At 35.4% G+C, this 24,511-nt stretch overlaps 2 protein-coding genes across 2 annotated transcripts; both read left to right on the top strand.

Annotated features, from left to right (window-relative positions):
• The first annotated feature begins 827 nt into the window (after positions 1 to 827).
• Positions 828 to 4,818, top strand: LOC128193782 (uncharacterized). The gene is made up of 3 exons (XM_052867885.1): positions 828 to 984; positions 1,038 to 4,386; positions 4,566 to 4,818. Exons 1-3 carry the CDS (start codon positions 828 to 830, stop codon positions 4,816 to 4,818), a joined length of 3,759 nt encoding a protein of 1,252 aa, XP_052723845.1.
• Positions 4,819 to 4,866: 48 nt separating this feature from the next.
• Positions 4,867 to 24,300, top strand: LOC128193781 (uncharacterized). The gene is made up of 5 exons (XM_052867884.1): positions 4,867 to 5,619; positions 5,872 to 6,764; positions 6,846 to 7,989; positions 18,579 to 18,634; positions 24,069 to 24,300. The coding sequence occupies exons 1-5, from the start codon at positions 4,867 to 4,869 to the stop codon at positions 24,298 to 24,300; spliced, it is 3,078 nt and encodes a 1,025-aa protein (XP_052723844.1).
• Positions 24,301 to 24,511: the final 211 nt, after the last annotated feature.

Here is a 24,511-nt window from a genome sequence, read left to right as displayed (position 1 = left end):
AACTAGCCGTGAGAATAAAAGAGAAGAATGCAGCTTTGGAAGAAGGGAAACAATGGGAACACCTCTACGAAGAAGCCAAAAGAGGTAAACGAGAAGCCCTGAAAAGACTAAGAGATGCCCAAATTCAAGTAGAAGAAGTAGGGCATCAGATGAAGGAAATGGCTACGTCGTTTGAGGCAGATTTGAACCAAGAACGGTGGAAGCGGGCAAGAGCTGAAGGAGAGCATCGGGACATGTTAAAACAGATGGAGGGTTATATTAAGGAGCAAGAGGAGCGATGGAAAATGATGGAGTGCGAAGAGAGTCATCAAGCCTTGATTAAATGGATGGAAGATCGCATTGTAGAACAAGAAAGGGTTGTGGATCATTGGAAGGAAAGTTTCTCCCAACTGGCTGCCTTAGCGAACGGAGCAATTGAGAATGTTCCAAGGATGGTGTCAGACGCCGAAGCGATAACTCACTTTTATAATCCGCCTGAAGAGATAAAACTTTTTATCAGCCATTGTAAATGGTTAGTAGGCGAAATGAAAGCCTTCATCGCTCGAGCCAGGGAGTGATAATTTGTTTATGTCTTGTTCTCTTACAACAATGTAATGCATTAGACTTCTCTATATGAAGGACCTGTGATGTTTTGTATGATATCGATTTGTATTAATTTCCATCATTAACGTCATCGTGATCCTGTGATTTCCACCTATTACTAGCGTGCATCATGTTTTCTTTTATTCTCATCTAAATTCAAAAAAAATAATAACAGAATACAAGTAAGAAAAACAACGGCCAATTTTCCGCGACATCCCTACTGGACTCGAGCCAATTCAAGGATCATGGAAAGCTGGGAAGAGTCACAAGAATCCATCAAAGCTGATGTGAGCGAGTTGAAAGACCAGGTTGGCCAAATCTTGGCTGCCCTTGAATCCCTGAAGACTACTAGGGAGTCTTCATCTGCACGAGTTGAGGGGATGCCCACTATTATCCCCCGATGTTCAACGCTGTAAGCCAATCAGTCCCTTTCCCGATATATGGCTTACCTCCAGGTTATACTCCTCCTACAGGAGAGTACGCAGAAGTAGAGCAAACTTCAGTCTCCCTTCCCCCAACGGCTAATGTAGTACTGACCGACACTCAAGGGCCTGTTTCAGTGACGACTCCCATGGCGAGTATAGGGATGACTGGGGCAAACACGGTTGAAGGAACGCGAGTAACTGTACCACCCCATATAGGTACTGGAGAGGGCTCTTCAGCCAAAGTCATACCACACACTGTGTTGCAGGGGGTAGTTAGCAGTGCTGATGGGGCCAAGAGTAGATTGGAGATTCTAGAGGAGAGATTGAGGGCCATTGAAGGGGTCGAGAGCTATGGATTTGGAGATGTTGCGAGACTGAGCTTGGTTCCCGGGGTGATGATACCACACAAATTTAAAGCACCGGAGTTCGAGAAATACAAGGGTAATACCTGCCCGAAAAGCCATCTGACCATGTACTGTAGAAAGATGGCTGCGTACGCTTACAATGATAAGCTACTCATCCATTTTTTTCAAGACAGTTTGGCTGGGGTAGCATTGAACTGGTACACCCACCTTGAGCCGTCCCGAATCCGTTGCTGGGCAGACCTGGCAGACGCCTTTGTAAAGCAGTATATATACAACACGCACATCGCACCGGACCGACTACAGCTGCAAAATATGTCAAAGAGGGACAACGAAACTTTCAAGGGATATGCCCAACGGTGGAGAGAGTTAGCTGCACAAGTTGAACCACCTTTGTATGACAGGGAGGTGGTGGCAATGTTTGTGAACACTCTCCAGCCGCCATTTTACGAGCACATGGTCGGGAACGTGTCTGCCAATTTCGCTGATATCATTATAATAGGCGAAAGGATAGAAATTGGGGTTAAAAGTGGGAAAATTGCATACAGTTCGCCCGCAACGGCAAATTACAAAAAACCCAATTTCAATGCGGGAAAGAAGAAGGAAGGGGATGTGCATGCGGCATCGGCAATGCCTGTGTGGAGAAGTCAAGCTCCCACTCATAGCTTCCGACCATACTTGGGTCAACCTCCTTATGCAGCTAATGCGTCGTTTGCTCATCAAATTAGGCCTCAACAGCAACAAGGATCTTATCAACCGCAACCTATCCCAAGCAACGCTTGGAGGACTGCGTCAAGCGTGAATCCAAATCCGAATGCAGGTCAAGGCACTTACCCGAGGAAAACCCAGGAAAGAAACTTTGTTCACTTCACCCCCATTCCTATGACTTACACTGAGTTATTACCTCACCTCGTCAAAAAGGGCCTGGTTGCTATATGTCCGATGATGCCTATGCAGCCTCCATACCCTAGGGGTTATGATGCCGAAGCCAAGTGTAGTTATCATGGGGAAGGCGTGGGTCACTCAACTGAGAGGTGTATGTCCTTCAAACATAAAGTGCAAGCTCTAATCGACGCGGGGTGGCTGAAATTTCAAGAAGATAAACCTAGTATTGATGCTAATCCATTATCCGGGCATGGTAGTGCCTCAACAAATGCCATTGAGGTTAAGAAGCATGAACTTATAAGGGATGCAAGTAAGATTCGGAGTTCCAGAAGGTTTATTTTCGAGGAATTATTGAAGTTGGGCTTTTTAAACTGGGATTATGATTTAGGAAGAGCATGTGGACTCCATCCATGCGCGGAACACTCTATCGATGAATGTGTTGAATTTGAAGAGTTGCTGCAAGATCTGCTTGATAGGAATTTGATACAAGTGTGTTACGAGAACAAGGATGAGGAGGTGTTTGCACAAACTAGTATGGAGTCTGATGTAACTCTGTCAGAGCCGTTGGTAATCCGTTTCACTCGAACCACCCCTGCACCAGTAATTCAAGGAAGATCGTCCGTTGTCATCCATACACCAGTTCCTTTTCCTTACAAGAGCGGGAAAGCTGTCCCGTGGAGGTATGGAACACATATAATCGACGAAGGACAGTGCATTGAAAGTCAATTCTCCAGTCAGGATCCAGCTATTGAGAATATATCAGGCATCGGCGGAATAACAAGGAGTGGTCGAATCTTCACGCCACCAAACTTGATGGGAAAGGGAACTAGCAATAATGAAACACCAGTGGCAGCAAATGCTAAGGAGCACTTAAAGGGGAAAGAGGTGCAGATAGAGGAGACCCCTGACAAGGAAGACAAGAAAGAAATCTCTGAGGAAGAGGCTTGCGAGTTTTTGAAATTCATACAACAAAGTGAGTACAAAGTGGTGGAACAATTGAATCGTACGCCAGCTCGAATCTCCTTATTAGAATTGCTCATGCACTCAACCTCCCATAGAAAACTGTTGATGAAGATACTGAGCGATGCCCATGTAGAACAAGGTATTTCCCTAAAAAGTTTCGAGGGCATTGTCAGCAACATCACTGCTAATAATTACCTCACCTTTACTGATGAGGAAATACCTGAGGAGGGGAGAGGGCATAACAAGGCTCTCCATGTCTCCGTAAAATGTTTTGACTACGGCATAGCACGTGTGTTGATAGACAACGGCTCCTCCCTAAATGTCATGCCCAAAATGACATTAGAGAGGCTACCTTGTGACGGAATGCAGATGAAGCCAAGTTCTATGATTGTGAGAGCATTTGACGGTAGCAAGAGGGAAGTCATGGGAGAAATAGAGTTGCCGGTCCAAATTGGCCCATGTGTTTTTCAAATAACCTTCCAGGTCATGGATATCCTCCCAGCTTATAGTTGTCTATTGGGTCGCCCATGGATCCATTCTGCAGGAGTTGTGCCTTCCACACTGCACCAAAAACTGAAATATATCATGGGAGATAAGCTGATAATAGTTTCTGGAGAGGAGGATCTCCTTGTGAGTGGGCCATCCTCCACCCGTTACATAGAGGCAGCCGAGGAAGCTCTCGAGACAGCTTTTCAATCATTAGAGATCGTGGGAAACACCTATGTCGAACCATTTCTTGTGAATCCACATTTATCAGGCACCTCTATCATGATGGCAAAGGTCATGCTGAAAGAAGGTTATAAGTACGGGAACGGGTTAGGGAAGTATGGACAAGGACGTACATTCCCATTGGAGGTGATTGAGAACAAAAACAGATATGGCCTGGGGTACAAGCCCAGCAAGGGGGATAAGAAGAGGTTGATTGAGGAAAGGAAGGAGCGCAGTTTGGCTCGGATGGAGAAACGGGAACCAAGGACGAGGACGATCCACATTTGTAGTATCAAAGAGAGTTTTCGCAGTGCTGGATGGGTGAACACTAGCCATATAGCGGTTGTGGAAGAGGAAGCTAGATCTGAAAGCTCAAACTTCATGTGGGTTTGCTCCCCAGATGCACAACTCAACAATTGGAAGACTTTGGATTTACCCATGATGTTTAATTCAAATGAAATGTAATATGTTAATTAACCCTATTGCTTTACCCGGAGCTTTGGGATTCATGACTTACGGGTTGATGCTTTTATTTTGCTTTCAGTGTGATAATTGAATCGTGTTTGTTCTCATTTCTATCATCATTTAGCCTTTTTCACTGTTTTTCCTATTTATTTATTCGCAAACTTAAATAATGCAGATATGACAATGAATGTTTTGAAAATAATAATGTTGATATCCCTAAGTGGGAGCACCCTGTCAATAATACGGAAGATGATTGTGAAGATGATCCGGAACCCTCTCCAGAGCTATTGAGATTAGTGGAACAAGAGTCTAAAGAGATAAAACCCCATCAGGAAGAGATTGAAATTCTCAACTTGGGTGAGGAAGACGAGATAAAAGAAGTAAAGATCGGCACTACCATGAAAGAGGAAGTGAGAGAAAGGTTGTGAGTCCTATTGAAGGAATTTAAGGACGTTTTCGCTTGGTCGTACAACGATATGCCCGGTTTGGATACCGATATTGTGCAGCATAAACTCCCTCTTAAACCAGAATGCCTCCCGGTCAAACAGAAACTAAGAAGAATGAAACCGGAGATGTCCTTGAAAATCAAGGAAGAAGTAGAGAAACAATTTGATGCAGGATTTTTGGCTGTGGCAAAATACCCGCAATGGGTGGCGAACGTCGTACCAGTACCCAAGAAAGATGGTAAAGTTCGGATGTGCGTTGATTACCGTGATTTGAATCGTGCAAGTCCAAAAGACAATTTCCCACTACCGCACATCGACACTCTAGTTGATAATACAGCCAAGTTTTCACTATTTTCGTTCATGGATGGTTTCTCGGGATATAATCAGATCAAGATGGCACCTGAAGACATGGAAAAGACTACCTTTATCACATTATGGGGAACATTTTGTTATAAGGTGATGTCTTTTGGGCTCAAGAATGCTGGGGCAACATATCAAAGGGCGATGGTGACACTTTTTCATGATATGATGCACAAAGAGATCGAAGTGTATGTGGATGACATGATTGCTAAGTCTGAATCAGAAGAAAAGCATATTCTCAACTTAAGGAAATTATTTGAAAGACTGAGAAAGTTTAAACTCAGGTTAAACCCCGCTAAATGCACGTTCGGAGTAAAATCTGGAAAATTGCTAGGTTTTATTGTTAGCCAAAGGGGGATAGAAGTGGATCCTGACAAGGTACGAGCAATAGTAGAGATGCCTGCCCCTAGGACAGAAAAAGAGGTTCGAGGCTTTCTAGGTAGATTAAACTACATCGCTAGATTCATCTCGCAATTAACCGCCACCTGTGAACCGATATTCAAGTTATTGCGTAAGAATCAGGCTTTGGTTTGGAATGAAGATTGTCAGACCGCTTTTGAAAAGATTAAACAATATCTACAGGACCCTCCAGTGTTGCGTCCACCTGAGCCAGGAAGACCGCTCCTTTTGTATTTGACTGTGTTGGATGAGTCAATGGGTTGTGTATTAGGTCAGCACGAAGAAGATGGGAAAATAGAGCATGCTATATATTATTTGAGCAAGAAGTTCACAGACTGCGAAAAGCGATATTCGTCGTTAGAGCGAACTTGTTGCGCATTGGCATGGGCTGCTCATCGTTTAAGGCAGTATATGTTAAGTCACTCTACCTGGTTGATATCTAAGATGGATCCCATCAAGTATATTTTTGAAAAGCCCGCTCTTACTGGAAGAATAGCTCGGTGGCAGGTGCTATTGTCAGAATATGACATCGTATACGTCACTCAAAAATCTGTCAAGGGCAGTGCGTTAGCAGAATACCTGGCTCATCAACCCATCAGTGATTATCAGCCAATGCAACCCGAATTTCCCGATGAAGATATCATGGCTCTATTCGAAGAAAACGGAAAAATTCGAGGCGAAGAAACGTGGATATTATTATTTGACGGAGCCTCGAATGTGATGGGGCATGGCATAGGGGTAGTTCTTATCTCTCCAGAGCGGCAGTACACGCCAATGACAGCGACGTTGTGTTTTAATTGCACAAATAACATTGCAGAATATGAGGCTTGCGCTATGGGTATTCGAGCGGCAATAGAGTCCAAAGTGAAAATTCTGGACGTATATGGGGATTCAACTTTAGTCATCCACCAATTAAAGGGAGAATGGGAAACTAGGGATGCAAAATTAATCCCTTACCAAGCATACATCAAGGGATTAATGATGTATTTTGACGTCATCACATTTAACCACCTACCGCGGGAAGATAACCAATTAGCAGACGCGTTGGCTACTTTGTCATCCATGTTTGAAGTTGACCAAGATGCAGAGTTACCAATGATTGAAATGAACAGCCATGCGGAGCCAGCATATTGTCACCTCATCGAGGAAGAGGTAGATGGTAAACCCTGGTATTTTGATATCAAGCACTTTCTCAAGACCCGAAAATATCCCGAGAAGGCATCTGAAAATGATAAAAGGTCGTTAAGGAGGTTGGCTGGCAGCTTTATCTTGAATGGGGATATTTTATACAAGAGAAATCATGACATGGTTCTCCTCAGATGTGTGGATGCAAAGGAAGCCGAGCTGATATTGAAAGAAGTGCACGAAGGTACATTTGGCACCCACATGAATGGGCACTCAATGGCCAGGAAGATCTTGAGAGCTGGTTACTTCTGGTTGACCATGGAAAATGATTGTTGTACACACGTGAGAAAGTGCGAGAAATGTCAGATGTTTGAAGACAATATGAATGTACCGCCCACGACCTTGAACGTATTATCTGCACCATGGCCATTTTCGATGTGGGGGATAGATGTTATTGGGGCTATAGAGCCAAAAGCTTCAAATGGACACCGCTTCATACTAGTCGCAATTGATTATTTCACCAAGTGGGTCGAGGCCGTTTCTTATGCCAATGTGACTAGAAAGGTGGTGACCAAATTCATAAAAAGGGAGTTGATCTGTAGATACGGGCTACCTAACAAGATTATCACTGATAATGCCACCAACCTGAACAACCGGATGATGACGGAGTTATGTGAGGAGTTCAAAATTCATCATCTTAATTCTTCTCCTTACCGTCCAAAAATGAATGGGGCAGTAGAGGTTGCTAATAAGAATATCAAGAAGATTGTACAAAAGATGGTGGTCACCTATAAAGATTGGCATGAAATGCTTCCTTTTGCTTTACATGGATATCGTACATCAATACGAACATCAACTGGGGCAACACCTTTCTCACTTGTGTATGGGATGGAAGCAGTACTTCCATTTGAGGTGGAAATCCCATCTTTACGAGTTTTAATGGAAACACAATTAGAGGAAGCTGAGTGGGTTCAAACTCGGTTTGACCAGCTCAATCTCATCGAAGAAAAGAGACTAACAGCAGCATGCCACGGACAATTATACCAAAGAAGGATGAAAAAGGCTTTCGACAAAAGGGTGCGCCCAAGGGAGTTCCATGAAGGCGAAATGGTGCTAAAAAAGATTTTACCTACACAAAAGGATCACAGGGGCAAATGGACCCCAAATTATGAAGGGCCATTTGTAGTAAAGAAGGCATTCTCTGGAGGGGCGTTAATCCTCACAAGGATGGACGGAGAAGAGTTACCTTTACCGGTTAATTCTGATGCGGTAAAAAAGTTTTACGCATGATGATTTCGCGATAAGGGATGCTACTAAGGGATATTAACACTGTTTTTGAATTCTGTTGTATTTTGTGTTAATTCAATAAATACCATACGGTTTTATTCAACTTTTACGCTTTTGCCTTTCAACACGATTCATATCGCATTGACTTTTAAAGTAAAAGGGAAGGTAATAATAATTTAAGCATCACGGGTATATCCAATGAGCACAAACTCGTTCCTGAAGGATGTCGTGAAGAAAAACAAACAATAATAAAAAAAAAATCTTTTTTTCAACTAGCATCATCATTTTACTTCATATTACAACCAAAAATAAGCATATCATATTAAATGTTGAGTCAATTATTTTCGATGCAAATAATCAATTTTATGACATTTCATAAAAATGTGATGGATGTCATAATCTCCTATAGTCAAATGATTAAATCACGTATTCTTAAGAAGTATTTGTGTGTGCATTGCTTGGAAACATCATCCTTCAACCTTCACTAAACCAAATATTGACCCAAATCATGTTCTTGAGTCCAAATAAACGCAAACTTTTACATTGGGGCAGATTTTCCATGTTAAGATTACCTTCATTAGCTTTAATTTGGGAGATCCTTGAATCCGTTAGGACAAAACAAAAACAAAAAAATGAATGACTCTTGTTGATTGTCTTCTAATTAATCTTGTGAAAATAAAACAACCAAAATTTGAAATGATGTGTGGCCATATTTCTTCATCCAAAAATATATCCATTGATACCAAATTTGAGCCAATAAGAAACTTCTTTTCAAAATTTACCTAAGCAAGGGTTACCAGCACAGTAGAAGTCAACTCAAATTGCAAACAAATAAAAAACACACTTAGTGATCAAATGAATAGAATTAATCGAAAGCAAAGAAAAAAAATAGAAAGAATCACAAAGTGATGACAAACAAAGAATGAAATTTGAAGAATGAAAAATAGTCAAAACAGATTTGACGAATAACCGATGCAAGGTGTAGATGGTAACTCTTGTTTCAAAAACAAAAAAAAAATAAATAACCCACAAACATTTATTTGGGCCTTCATATCTTTTCTTTCAATACCCTTCAGCCCAAGCCACATTACAAGCTCAATAAAAGTCCACACAGATTGAATGATGGTTGCTTAAATTTTCATAAAGCTAAATTTTGAGACAAGACAAAATGACTAACAATACAGTTGTAAAAAAAATGATGAAAAAAAATGTCCTCGGAAGAAAGGAAACTCCCTATTGATCAGAATTATAGGAAGGAAAATCAAGCATATTGAGGCAATCTTTTCAAGCCAATCATTTCCATATCCATCACAAATTTTTGAACAAATTCATATCACATTCAAACTCTTCCCCCAATTCCCAAAGAGGGGCAACTTTGTAGGTTTTGCATAACTTTTTTCACTCGTTCTCCAAAACTAAGGCAACTTTGTAAGTTTCATATGTTTTGGCCCCTTCAAGATATTGAGCAAAGTTTATTAATCTCACAAAGCTCATACCAAGACTGGGGCATCCCTTGTTAGGCCTCGCATGATCTTGGTTCGCCCTAAATTTCAAAAAAAAAATCTACCACCACCAAAATTGGGTTTATTTTATAAATCTCACATGATATTCTCAGTCCCTGATTCATAACGTATCCCCTCACATTCCTTTTCCCAGACACCAAACCAAAGTAACCTTTGGGTATATCCTATTTCACATTGACATTCATATATTGCATCTTCATTGATGATTGTATAAGGAATGATGTACCCAAAAAGCCATTTCAGTCTCCTCTAAACCCCTCCAAATATCTCTTACCATTTTAACCATCCTCTCATATCAAGCATGTACACACTAGTATTTCATCAAGAAATATCCAACACATAAGTTTCATTTTGAACATTTGACTTTATAATTCGACATTCATGGTAAAAAAGGAAAATGAAGGTTTAAATTTTCATAATTTTGATGATTTCAAAGAAAACAAATTGACTCAAAAAAAAATATGTCATAGTTTTCCATTACAAAAACAAATCACATCATGTACATATTTTCATGAACTTTGAATTTAAATGAATGTTTACCAAATCTTCTTCCTTGCAAAAAGACAAAAAAATCAACATGCATCAAAGTTTTCTCTTCCAATTACAAAATTACATCAAATCTTCTTTCTTCAAAAAGACAAAAAAAATCAACATACATCAAAGTTTGCTTCTCCAAATTTCAAAATTTACATAATACAACTCCTGATTCATTGATTTCAACATTATGCAAAATTTTTAAAGCCTTGTTTGCTCATTTCATAAACATGGACACTTATTGTTGTCTAAAAAAATCGGAAAAAAAACAAATGCAAAAGTTTCCAATTCAAAACAACCACAAAATTTTACTTTCTGTCATTAGTATCTCGGCCCTCTGCAAGGCAATGGTCAAGTCCAGATTGTCAAACGACCCTCTGCAGGGCAATGGTCGAATTTAAGTTTTCCTCTGCGATCTTGGCCCTCTGCAAGGCAATGGTCAAGTCCAGATTCTTGGCCCTCTGCAAGGCAATGGTCAAGTCCAGATTGTCAAATGACCCTCTGCATGGCAATGGTCAAATTTAATTTTTCCTCTGCGATCTTGGCCCTCTGCAAGGCAATGGTCAAGTCCAGATTGTCAAATGACCCTCTGCATGGCAATGGTCAAATTTAATTTTTCCCCTGCGATCTTGGCCCTTTGCAAGGCAATGGTCAAGTCCAGATTGTCAAATGACCCTCTGCATGGCAATGGTCAAATTTAATTTTTCCTCTGCGATCTTGGCCCTCTGCAAGGCAATGGTCAAGTCCAGATTGTCAAACGACCCTCTGCAGGGCAATGGTCGAATTTAAGTTTTCCTCTGCGATCTTGGCCCTCTGCGATCTTGGCCCTCTGCAAGGCAATGGTCAAGTCCAGATTCTTGGCCCTCTGCAAGGCAATGGTCAAGTCCAGATTGTCAAATGACCCTCTGCATGGCAATGGTCAAATTTAATTTTTCCTCTGCGATCTTGGCCCTCTGCAAGGCAATGGTCAAGTCCAGATTGTCAAACGACCCTCTGCATGGCAATGGTCGAATTTAAGTTTTCCTCTGCAATCTTGGCCCTCTGCAAGGCAATGGTCGAGCCCAATTTTACTTTCTGTCATTGGTATCTCGGCCCTCTGTAAGACAATGGTCAAGCCCAATATTACTTTCTGCTAATTGTATATCGGCCCTCTGTAAGACAATGGTCGGACCCAATGATCAAAATCAAATCATTTACTTCATCCATAGGGTGGTTACACCCTCCGCAATGTCTACACACCTCAATTCTCCCAGCCTTGTTCTTTTTTTTAAGTTCCTTGTTCATTTTGAAATATGGACGAAATTAGTATTTCTATCTTCACTTATCTTTTACTCTGATAATATAAAAACATTATTTGTCATATTATCTAGTAAAATCTAAGTAAAGAGGGGCAGCTGTCAATACCAAATTTCGTCCGGGTAAATAAAATTAATCACAAAAAAAAAAAAAAAAAGTAAATAGTGAATAGTAAATTGTGAATAGTAAAAAGTGAATAGTAAAAAAAAATTATTTTTGGAAAGGATAAGTGTTCCACGTAGCTTTGAGATCAGAATTCACCAATTTGCAAATAAAAAATTATTTTTGTAATAGTAAAATGAATAAAAAAATGAATAGTAAAAATGAATAGTACAAATGAATAGTAAATTTTTTTTACTATAAATAGCCAAGGGGGGAGGCTGAAAATTTACACAAAAGAATTTAGAAAATTTTTGAGAGAAGAGAGTTGGAAGAATTTCTAATTTCAAAGGGGATATTCTGGAAGTTTTCAGAGAGCGAGGAGATTAAGTCTGTAATAGAGGTAAGGGAAGCTAACCTTGAGTATCTCCTTTTGTATTATCTTGAGCCTTGAATATGCTATATTTTGCTTTTGTCTGATCTTAAATCTTGATTATGGAGTATTTTGTTTCTGTATGATTTTGAATTTAAATGAGAGTATGCTTTTGTGTTGATATCCAAGTGTGATAGTTGTAAAACGTGATATTGATTATGTTATGCCATTTGTATGTTATTAGTTGTTTATTTTTGTATTTTGGAAGGATTAGAAGTTGTCTAACCGGCTCTGCCAGATTCAACTTCTTGTTTCCCCAAACGTTTTATTTCTTTACTTATTTATTTTATTGCATTTTGGAAGGATTAGAAGTTGTCTAACCGGCTCTGCCAGATTCAACTTCTTGTTTCCCCAAACGTTTTATTTCTTTACTTATTTATTTTATTGCATTTTGGAAGGATTAGAAGTTGTCTAACCGGCTCTGCCAGATTCAACTTCTTGTTTCCCCATGAATTTTTATATTAAGATTATTTTTATGATTGTCAGATATTGTATTCTTCTATGACCATTTATTGTAATGTTTTATTATTGTTAATTGTTTATAATTATCTTGTATGAATTCTATTATGGATGTTTATTGTGATTGTCAATACCAAATTTCGTCCGGGTAAATAAAATTAAAAAAAAACACAACACAAAAACACCAAAATGAAAAACACTATTTATTTTACTTTTTGCACCCTTAAATTTTCTATTAAACACTTAATCCAATGGTCCAAAATAATCTCTTTTTTTTACTTCCTCACCACCCATCTTTTCTTATCACACCCCATTCTCCACATCACCATCCACATCGCTCTCCACATCATCTATCTTTTTCTTTTATTTTTTCCACATCATTTTCATATTAATTTTATATATCAACTTTTCTAATTATTCCACTACATTTTTTTATTATATCCTCTCCATCAACATTTTTTATTATCCATTTTTTTCGCCTTATTTTTCCACCCACTTTTTATATTATTTCTTTCCTTTATTTTCCACATTAACTTTTTCTATTCATTTTTTTAATTATATTTTATTTCATCTAAATTTTCCACCAACTTATTATATTATTTTTATTTATCAACTTTCTTCATCCTTAACTCTATAAATACCTACATTCTCTTCACTTCACACACACAATTTACATAATATCCATCTCTTCTCTCTCAAAATCTCTTCATTCCATCCCAAAACTCTACTTCATTTTTCTCTCACATTTTACTATTTCTTAATCTCTCTATACATAATAAATCCCATACCACATTTCTACCATAAAGTTATCTTCTTCATCTTCCATCTATCTTTCTCACAACTTATTACAAGTAAGGTTTTATTTCATCACACAAATCTTCAACAAGGTACACATTTTCTCTTCATTCTATTTATATATGCATTTTGATCATTTTTTTAGTTTATAAATTCATCTTGTTTTCTATCACAATTTTTCTTTATGCTTTTCATATTTCAACTCATCTATCCTTCTTAATAACAAATATAAAACTTTAAAAACATGTAATAATATAAATATCGGTATGAGTACTCGTGCGATCTTACGCATCAGCCTAGTACTCATTACCCAAAATCTAAAATAAACAAAAAAAAGCCGTGTGAGTGCTCGTGCGATCGTACGCATCAGCCTAGTACTCATTACGCAAAACAATAAAAAATAAGGAAAAAGCCGTGTGAGTGCTCGTGCGATCGTACGCATCAGCCTAGTGCTCATTACGCAAAAAAAACCTAAATATTACATCAAAAATGACCAAAAATATAAAAATCTTCAAAAAAAAAAAAACTAAAAACATCAACATTTTCAAACAACAAACAATGTTTCTGCCAGAACTACGTGATCCTTGATTATCCATCAAAAGTGGAGATACGTAGGAGCAAGGCCAGTCCTTGTCAGGTTCATTTCCCCAAAAATCCAAAATCAATTTCTTCAAGCAAATTTCTCAAACAATTTCAAAAGAACTACGGAACCCTGATTTCTCATTCTTAATGAGAATACGTAGGAGCAAGGTCAATCCTTGTCGGGCTCAAAAAATTAAAAAATACATGTTGTTTCTTTAGAATCTTATTTTAGGGGATAGTTAAACATTTTGAAAACCACATCATATTCGCATATTTAGTTAAAGGTACTGCCTTAGGGCAGGCGTTGTAGGGTGCTAATACCTTCCCTACACGTAACTGACTCCCGAACTTAGAATCTCATTTTCGCAGACCATGTCTTATCATTTTATGGTTTTTCCGTAGTTTTCCAGAATAAACTATGGTGGCGACTCCAAATCTCTTTTTTCAAAACTTTAAACCAGCGTTTTATTTTCGGATCGTCGTCCCGTCGCGATGGAGTTCACAGGCAAGGTTAAGTGGAGTTTGAGTTTCGGAGGAGGATGGGATTGAAGGAGGTGGAGGAAGGTGGAGGCAAGCTTTGACATCCATTGGCAAATCCAGAGGGCAATTATGGTCGTCAACGGCGGACAAAAAACAGAACCCAACCTTCTTCCATGGTTGATGAAGATGAAGGGCCTCTGAATATCGCAAACACGTTCTAGTTCGAAGAAGCCCCCACATTCGAGTTTCACGCTCAATACGAGTAAGTTAGTGAATAACCTCTTGGTAACGCACAACGTCGTTTTCATTTCTAGTTTTTTTTGTTTTCGTTGCCATTAATCTATTCACATTTGCAATTTTTCTCTGTTGTATTTTGGGTTGAATTTGATTAAAAATATTATTTAAACCGTTTAATGTAATACCCTAATATTTTAAAGAGTATTACTTTTAGTAGAGACTAAATTAACTTATCTTCTATAAACAATCCAACTTAATTTCAATTCTCCCAAAGTACAATACAAAACTTACAAACTTCAAACAATATAGTCTTCACCACTTAACATAAATTCGAATTTCAACTTATAAGTTTTACACAACATAATTTTTCCAATACAAATTTATTCTTTTTACAAAATATCCCTGAAAGTTTTTCCCCGCATCTCTCTCATCTCTAAGCTTTTTCAACCGCATCTGCAACATTATCTATTCACATATAACATGAGTTATATGATCATAGCACAAACAAATAAGGGTAAGCCAACCATATCATATCAATCATTAAACTTGTAATAAAAATAGTTCAATCATGTATTTCTACAATTACTAAAATATCATTACCCCGATGTCATTAATTCATCATTATCAAAATCATCTTCCTCAATTTCATAAACCTTACAATTTTACCATGCTTACTCACAAAGCCTTATGGTCAGACCGCTCTCTGCCTGCTTCCTTAAGCCTCACCTGTATACTATGTCTTACTCTCTGAAGCCTTATGGTCAGACCTCTCTCTGCCTGCTTCTATAAAATTTACTAATCATATGTTTATGTCAAAGCCTTATGGTCAGACCACTTGCTGCCTGCTTTCATAAACCTCAGGTGTTACTTTGCTCATATCAAGCTCTCATGGTATAAACCGAACATACTACTTCCCGTAGGAAACATCATTTCATAAGCAATGATTTCTTATATCCACTCCAACATTTCATCAAATCAACATTTCATACCCTCTTATCCACTCCAACATTTCATCAAATCAACAATTCATAACCTCTTCTCCGCATAACTCAATCATGTTCATTCTCTAATCATAATTTGACAATAACCTATTTTGGTGTCAATAAATTAAACATATTGCCAGATATCATACTTCATATTATAAACTCATTTTGACCATAACGAGTATAACTCAACATATTTTCGCCAATCAAAGATTCATAGATCATCCAAAACATTTCAAAATATCTTAGCAACTACATAATATAGTCTGAGCTCAATATAACGATAAATAAAATATATGTGAAGTTTTTACCATGATAACTTTATGCATCTACAGTTGACTTATTTTATTTTAATTTCATCCTATTAAAGATCTTTCTTTACCCCAATTGGTCACCGGAGAGGACCCAGATGTCTGAACGCATCAAACTCACCTTCGACGCCAGCACATATGACTAGTCACAACTGACTGGACCAGGCCAGAGCTGCTCTATGATCAGGGATGTGCCAACTCAGGTTTTTAAGGTTCCTCTATCCTACCAACAAAGGGAGGCCTTCAATAATTAACAATTTATTTATTTAATTTATCTACCTTGTTTTCTTATGATCTAAATCTTAAAATGCCTAATTTTACTTCCTCTTACAACAACCTCAAACACTGTATATATATTTAATACCCATATACAAGCTATTACAAAACCCTTATTCCAAACCTTCCAACAAGATCAATTTCAGCCAACAAACTCATTCAATAAATTCATCACAATAAACATCCATAATAGAATTCATACAAGATAATTATAAACAATTAACAATAATAAAACATTACTATAAATGGTCATAGAAGAATACAATATTTGACAATCATAAAAATAATCTTAATATAAAAATTCATGGGGAAAAAAGAAGTTGAATCTGGCAGAGCCGGTTAGACAACTTCTAATCCATCCAACAATACAATATAATTAAATAACAAGAACAATACATGTCTGGGGAAATAAGAAGTTGAATCTGGCAGAGCCGGTTAGACAACTTCTAATCCTTCCAAAAATGCAATAAAATAAATAAGTAAAGAAATAAATGGTTTGGGGAAACAAGAAGTTGAATCTAGCAGAGCCGGTTAGACAACTTCTAATCCTTCCAAAAATGTAATAAAAATAAATAAGGAAGGAAATAAAAAGTTTGGGGAATCAAGAAATTGAATCTGGCAGAGCCGGTTAGACAATTTCTAATCCTTCTAAAATACAATAAAAATAAATAAGGAAAACAATAAAATGTTTGGGAAACAAGAAATTGAATCTGGCAGAGCCGGTTAGACAATTTCTAATCCTTCCAAAATACAAAAATAAACCACTAATAACATACAATTGGCATAACATAATCAACATCACATTTTACAACTATCACACTTGGATATTAACACAAAAGCATACTCTCATTTAAAATTCAAAATCATACAGAAACAAAATACTCCATATTCAAGATTTAAGATCAGACAAAAGAAAAATATAGCATATTCAAGACTCAAGATAATACAAAAAGAAATACTCAAAGTTAGCTTCCCTTACCTCTACTACAGACTTAATCTCCTCGCTCTCTGAAAACTTCAAGAATATCCCCTTTGAAATTAGAAATTCTTCCAACTCTCTTCTCTCAAAAATTTTCTAAGTTCTTTGGTGTAAATTTTCAACCGTCCCCTCTTGGCTATTTATAGCAAAAAAATTACTATTCATTTTTTACTATTCATTTTAACTATTCATTTTTTTTATTCATTTTACTATTACAAAAATAATTTTTTTATTTGCAATTTGATGAATTCTGATCTCAAAGCTACGTGGAACACTTATCCTTTCCAAATATTATTTATTTTTATTTTTTTTTACTATTCACGTTTTACTATTCACAATTTACTATTCACAATTTACTATTCACAATTTACTATTCACAATTTACTATTCATCATTTTTTTTTAGCATTTGACTTACAAATATTTTCAAGGATCTTACATTTAATACCATTTTGTTCATGTTATCAGATTATGTATTGTAATCTTCTAATTTTTTTTATGATTCTTTTAATTAAATAGGTAGTAACTTGTTTAGTGGATAAATAAATTCTTTTTACTAAAATAAATTTTTTGTACAATATTAAAATTAATTTTAATAATTAATGTTAATATTTTACTCTATAAACTTTTTTATAATTAAATATAACATTAACAAATATAATTTTATATTATATTAATACCTAGGGACATTTTGGTAATTTTTGATTTCTACCAATCAAACAAATTTTTTAAATCTGTCATATCAATCAAATCCTACACTAATTGTCATAAACTTTACTTCTAAATTCACTCTTAATTACTTTCAAATCCACTCAAATAAATAACAAAAAACTTACCCTCAAATCTATTGTATCACTCTTCCCAAATCATTTCAAGTGAACCTAACCCTGACTAGACTACCAGTATAAAACATGGGAAATTGAAAATATTCAAAAGATTTTGAAACCATGCTTCTAATATGACATAATGATTTGACAGGTGAAATAGAGGTTGCAATGATGCAGTTGTAAGCCAATTAGTATGTATAAATAGAATTTTTAAAAAATAATATAAATATTATAAATAATACTCTCATTCTAATATTTAACTTTTTAAAAGTATTTTATGAGCTTTTAATAATAAAATTGAAATAAGTTAAACAAATACAAGATTAATATATGTATGTGAGAATCCAATATATATATATATATATAAGATTATTAAATGATTAAATTTAGGTATTAAAAATTTAAAAACTATTGAAATAGGCCTCTTCAAAATAAAAAGTGTTGAAAAAATATTGCTACCTGCTTCTCCGAGAGTTCTTCCCTTTTTCTTCTGTACTTGTTTTGGAATCTAACAGCATTCATTATTTTTTGAAGATTGAAGCAATAGAAACAATTTCTACAACTAGTTCGAGATTTTTGCTCCTATCACTCTATTTACATGTGAGTTGAATCTTTCCTTTCTTAGAAATTACTCTAATATTTGAGACAGATCAAATTTTTGGGTTTGTATGTGATGTTTTTGTGTTCTAAATGAACCTTCATCACGTGGGAGGGTCATAGAATTGCAATCTAATAATCGGATTTTGTTGTGTACACAGGAAAAGCTTATGCAGAAGGTAGTGTCCAAGGAGAACATTGTAGACTCCTTTTTAAGGTAAAGAGAGTTAATTATTTAAAAAAATTTCTTCAAATTGATTTAAATGAATTGTTAATTTTCTTGAAATGTTGAATTTATTTTAAAATAGTGTTAATGCGATCTTGTTTAGAGAAGATTATGATTTTTTCTGAATTTGAATCTTCAAGATGCATAACAAAAATAAATCAAATAAGAATGTGAAATAAGACTGATATGAGGATGGTAGCATATTGATAAGTTAAGTGAAAATTCGCCACAAAGATGTTAATCTTTGATAAGAATAAGAGTTCTAATCTAAGAACAAAGATAATCCTCTCTAAAAAATGCAATTGTATATATTATGATTAAAAAATTCCTATATTAATTTTTGGTATCTCTATATATACACTAGTAAAAAATAGGGTTTTTAAGTATGTTTTAGAACAAAATTAGATTCGACAGACTTAAATTTTAAATCTGTTATTAAGCAATAGATTTAAATTTTAACTCTATTGTGAATCAATAGACTTCAATTTTCTAGCCAAAACGTAAAATCCAACCATATATTTCATTGACACCTCTCCAAAAAAAATTAATTAGTTACCACAATCAACCACCACAAAAAAGATGAAATTGAAATATAATACAACATAAATACATCTTCATAACGAATTATTCTTCAAATTCAATTCATCTTCACAACCAAAGAAAAGCAAAAAAAAAACCCATAAATTCAATCACATTCTTTACACAACATAATACAAATAAAAAACAAGGGAAGAGAAATTGGAGCATTAATAATCACTCATAAGAAACCCAAAAACTCTAAAAATTCTTAACCTTAAAAATCACTACCAGAAACTTGTGCTTGAAATTAGGGACGGGAAGAGTGAGGAGGACGCCACTGAATGCGGTCGCGAGAGGCGGCAATGCGAGATACGATAGCGATAGCATCAACGCGAGAGGCAACGACGACAGTAACAACAACGACAGCGCGAGAGGCAACGACGACAACACGAGAGGTGACGAAAAATATTACTATATTGAAGGAGACTTTGGAGGTGATACATACTATCCAAACTCAACTAATATCTTACTCATATAGAGTATGATACTATCCACACCAACAAGAAGGTAGAAAGAGAAGGCCGAACACAAACACTTCATCAACAAACACTAATGCTTCGTCAACAAATGATGAGAGGCCGAAAGAGTAGAAGGTTCTTAGTTAAGAGAAGAAGAAGACGAAGTTAGTAGAATAGGGGATGAGGGTTTCGTAAGACCTCAATGTAACTTATTTTTTTTAATAAAATCTTTTTCAGATCCGTATGTAACTTCTGTATGAAAGATTCACTTTCAGTTACATACAAATTGGAACCCATTACATACTTATTTAGTGTAAGACCCATGAAAAATATTTAAATTTAATAAATAGTTGTCTTTTTTTTTTATTTTTATAAAGTTAATAAAAGTATGGTAAGAAAAAAAAATTAAAATTTATGATAGGTAACAATAATAATAATTTCAAAGGAAGGAGTTTAAAAATTTGAGAATTTATTTTAAAAGTTAAAAAAAATGAATAGTAAATAGTAAATAGTGAATAGTGAATAGTTAAAAAAAATATTAAAATAAATTGTGGAAGAAAACACTCCACGTAGAATTAATGATTCAGAGATAAGAATGGTGAATAAAAAATAATTTTTGAATAGTAAAAATGAATAGTAAAAGTGAATAGTAAAAATGAATACTAAAAATGAATAGTAAATTTTTTTGGCTATAAATAGCCAAGGGGGGGAGGCTGAAGATTTGCACCAAAATTCTAGAGAAATTGTGAGAGAAGAGAGTTGGAGGAAATTCTAGTTGAAGAAGGGAAATTCTGGAAGTTTCTGGAGAACGGTTTGAGAAGAGGAAACTAAGTCTGGAATAGAGGTAAGGGGAGCTAACTTTGAGTATTTCCTTTTGTATTATCTTGAGTCTTGAATATGCTATATTTTGCTTTTGTCTGATCTTAAATCTTGAATATGGAGTGTTTTGTTTCTGTATGATCTTGAATTTAAATGAGAGTATGCTTTTGTGTTGATATCCAAGTGTGATAGTTGTAAAATGTGATGTTGATTATGTTATGTCATTTGTATGTTATTAGTTGTTTATTTTTGTATTTTGGAAGGATTAGAAATTGTCTAATCGGCTCTGCCAGATTCAATTTCTTGTTTCCCCAAACATTTTATTGTTTTCCTTATTTATATTTATTGTATTTTGGAAGGATTAGAAATTGTCTAACCGGCTCTGCCAGATTCAATTTCTTGTTTCCCTAAACTTTTTATTTCTTTCCTTACTTATTTTTATTACATCTTTGGAAGGATTAGAAGTTGTCTAACCGGCTCTGCTAGATTCAACTTCTTGTTTCCCCAAACTATTTATTGCTTTACTTATTTATTTTATTGCATTTTTGGAAGGATTATAAGTTGTCTAACCGGCTCTACCAGATTCAACTTCTTATTTCTCCAGACATGTATTGTTCTTGTTATTTAATTATATTGTATTTTTGGATGGATTAGAAGTTGTCTAACCGGCTCTGCCAGATTCAACTTCTTGTTTCCCCATGAATTTTTATATTAAGATTATTTTTATGATTGTCAAATATTGTATTCTTCTATGACCATTTATAGTAATATTTTATTATTGTTAATTGTTTATAATTATCTTGTATGAATTCTATTATGAATGTTTATTGTGATGTTTGATATGAAATTATGCATTTGAAATATAGTATGAGTCTCGGGGAGAGACTCTATAATGGCATGGTATTAGTGTATATGTTGATGTTGAGGGTCCTGTTGTTGGTGGTGATCCTAAAACTCTAATAATCTTCCAGTATCAATTAGAGAAGGATGTGTTATGTGGTGAGAGTAGTAGGAGGTCCTAGTCTATGTTTATAGACATTAATGGATTAACCTTATGGGTGATATGATATATTATATTTGGCCAAAAATTTTGTTGTTGAAATCACCACAAGTGCATGACCACCCGAGACTTCCATCAACATTATATCCGGATAATAGAGTCTAGTATGATAATTGCATCTTACTAGAATTTATGGTGAATGTATTACGTATAATAATAGTGTCATGCTTTTCTTTGAACTTTGCATGGTAGCTCACCCTTAGTTGTTTGTTTGTGCCGGAAAAATCTTATTTTTGCGATGATCGTATAATGTTTTTGTTATACGGGAGCAGATGAGGGAACGACGTCTGAACCAATTCAAGTGAAGGAGGAAGCAGCAGAAAAATGAAGAATATTTTAAGAAGAAAAAAAAATTAAGAGTGTTTTATTTATGTGTGAAAATATAATGTATTTCTAGTGTGAACTATGTTACTCCTAAATGGAGGATTGTAATATTGTACGATGTTTTCTTTATTAATGAAATAAATTTGGGTGTGAGATGTTTTATATTTTGGGGTGTTACATTTAGTCTTTATGAATCATTCTCGCCATAATGCATCTTCTTTATATACGAATATTACAACCTATTATCGGTAGGTAAAAATCTGTATGTAAAATCTATATGTAATTTATTTTTCTGAATCCGTATGTAGGATCCGTATATGTAATATCTATATTACATACAAAATATCTATATTTCATACGAATTTAAATTCGTATGTAAATATCGTAGATAACTCCCAATTTTTCTTGTAGTAACTTAGGTAGTGAGTCAAAAAATACTTTACATACGAATTTAAATTCGTATGTAAATATCGTAGGTAACTCCCAATTTTTCTTGTAGTAACTTAGGTAGTGAGTCAAAAAATACTTTACATGATAGACAATACAATATAAAAAATAATCTTTACTTAGCTACCTAAAGAATCAAGTCTTTACTATTTTTTTTAATGCTTCACAAAATGATTGTGTGAGGAATCAAAGATGGTTTGACTAGGAAATATCTTATCACAAATACATTGCTTTCTTGGAGTTGTTGCACAAACAAGTTCAATAACCAATTAAGCTACGAGTTTTATCATGTAAAAGAGATAAATGATTCACTAGCTAGTTTGAATAATTTCAATCCTTCACTTTTCATATACAGACTCTTTTTAATTAGTACCATTCAGCCAGGACTAGCAAAATCAATATGCAGTTTTTCAACCAGAAGACATCGAGAAATTTTAACAAGAAGACACTGAACAATCCAAATATAATCAACAAGAGGAAAATTTACTCAATCACAACCTTCTACCATTATTCAAATTATTAGAAACAATATTTAGAATTTTATTATTTGAGGTTTTTGTAGTTTTAGGTTGGTATGTTATATTTTAGCTTTATTTTAAACCAGATATTTGATTTCTAAGATATGCGTTATATGTTTATGATATTTGGTTCATAAACATATATTAAGATTTATGATACAATTGATTTATTCCCTTTATCCTCATATTTAATTAGTATGTTCGATTATGATTGCTTATAATGATCTAAAGACTTCAAACATACCATCATATATTATGGTTTGTCATAATTTATTATATGAGCATTTTGTGGGTTTTCAAATGGATGAAAGTGGTTTTTATAGTTTATTAATATAACAAGCACAGGTAAGTCCAATGTACATGAATTTAAGAAAAGTAAATTATTTAGAAATATTTCTGTCGATAAAGTCAGCAACAATGTTCTTGTAAACACCAACAGAAATGCGGAAATATACACTGGTAATATCTAATGAATATGTCGGAAATCACCGACAAAATATGTGGGAAATTACCTCCGAAATATTTCTTTCAAGAGTTAACCACGTCATTGAGTTTGTTTTTAAATTAGTGATATGGTGAAAAATAAAATAAAGTACTATGTAATGCGATGCTTTTTGATTAATTAATCTTATATGTAATTGATTTTCTAATTATATAATAATATTAATAAAAGCAAATATACATCATAATAATATATTCAACCCCAATTTCGGCCATAATATAATTGAGGCACCAACATTTTTTCCACTGTCAATCCTCCCAATAATTACATTGAATCACGAGAGATAACAAAAAATGAAAAAAAAAAGACTTTCTCATGAATCATCATGACCTACGAGGACTTCATAGTTTCATGAATATGCTCAGCAATAGATTTTGACTCCATGTACACAACCAGGGATGAAAAAAAAAATGTAGTCGCGAGTATCTGCCTCTTACGGGTATTTAGTATCCGCAAGTAGGAGTACTTGCAGACAATGAATAACGAGTATTTTCATACTTGCTTGTTAATGGATCAAGTTCATATATAAACTATCTATATCCATTACTCGTTAAAAAAATGAAATTATAATTTTATCCTTTAATTTTGTTTTTCTAACTTTTCAATTAATATTCAATCTGTTGGGCCTAGCCCAAATCCCTTTTAGGGTTTTTTTTTTCAAATCAGAATAAGGATCACTTCTTAGGGTTTCTGCCGCTTCGAACGAACTTGGATGCAGAGTATCAGGAGAACGGACCAAAGGGTCCTCTATGGGAGGAGATCTCATCCTCGACGAGGAAGCTCGGTACAACCGAAACGCAAAAAGGTGCAAAGAGAAGTGGGAGAACATCAACAAGTACTTCAAGAAAGTGAAGGAAAGCAACAACCAGTTGGACGCGCTATACAAGAAGAAGAGCAAGGTAGAGGGCGTGACGACGGCGGTGAAGTGGAAAGCACGGTGGCGCCGCTGATCGTGTGGCCGGAAAGCACGAAGAGGATGAAGAAGGTGGTGGTGGTGGTGGGAAATATGAGATAGTGGCGAACAAACCGAGTGGTGGTGGTAGGTCATAGAGAGTGCAGGGGTTGTCGGAGGAGGTGGTGGTGGCCATTAGGCTGCTTCCTTTTGTTTGAGAAGAAGAAACCCTAGTGGTTTCTGATCTAAAAGAGAGTAAATGGGTCAGC

This window comes from Vigna angularis, chromosome 8, assembly GCF_016808095.1.
Source record: "Vigna angularis cultivar LongXiaoDou No.4 chromosome 8, ASM1680809v1, whole genome shotgun sequence".
Taxonomy (NCBI): Eukaryota; Viridiplantae; Streptophyta; class Magnoliopsida; order Fabales; family Fabaceae; genus Vigna; species Vigna angularis.
The sequence above is the reverse complement of the archived record's forward strand: the minus strand, read 5'-3'. Positions and strand labels throughout refer to the sequence as shown.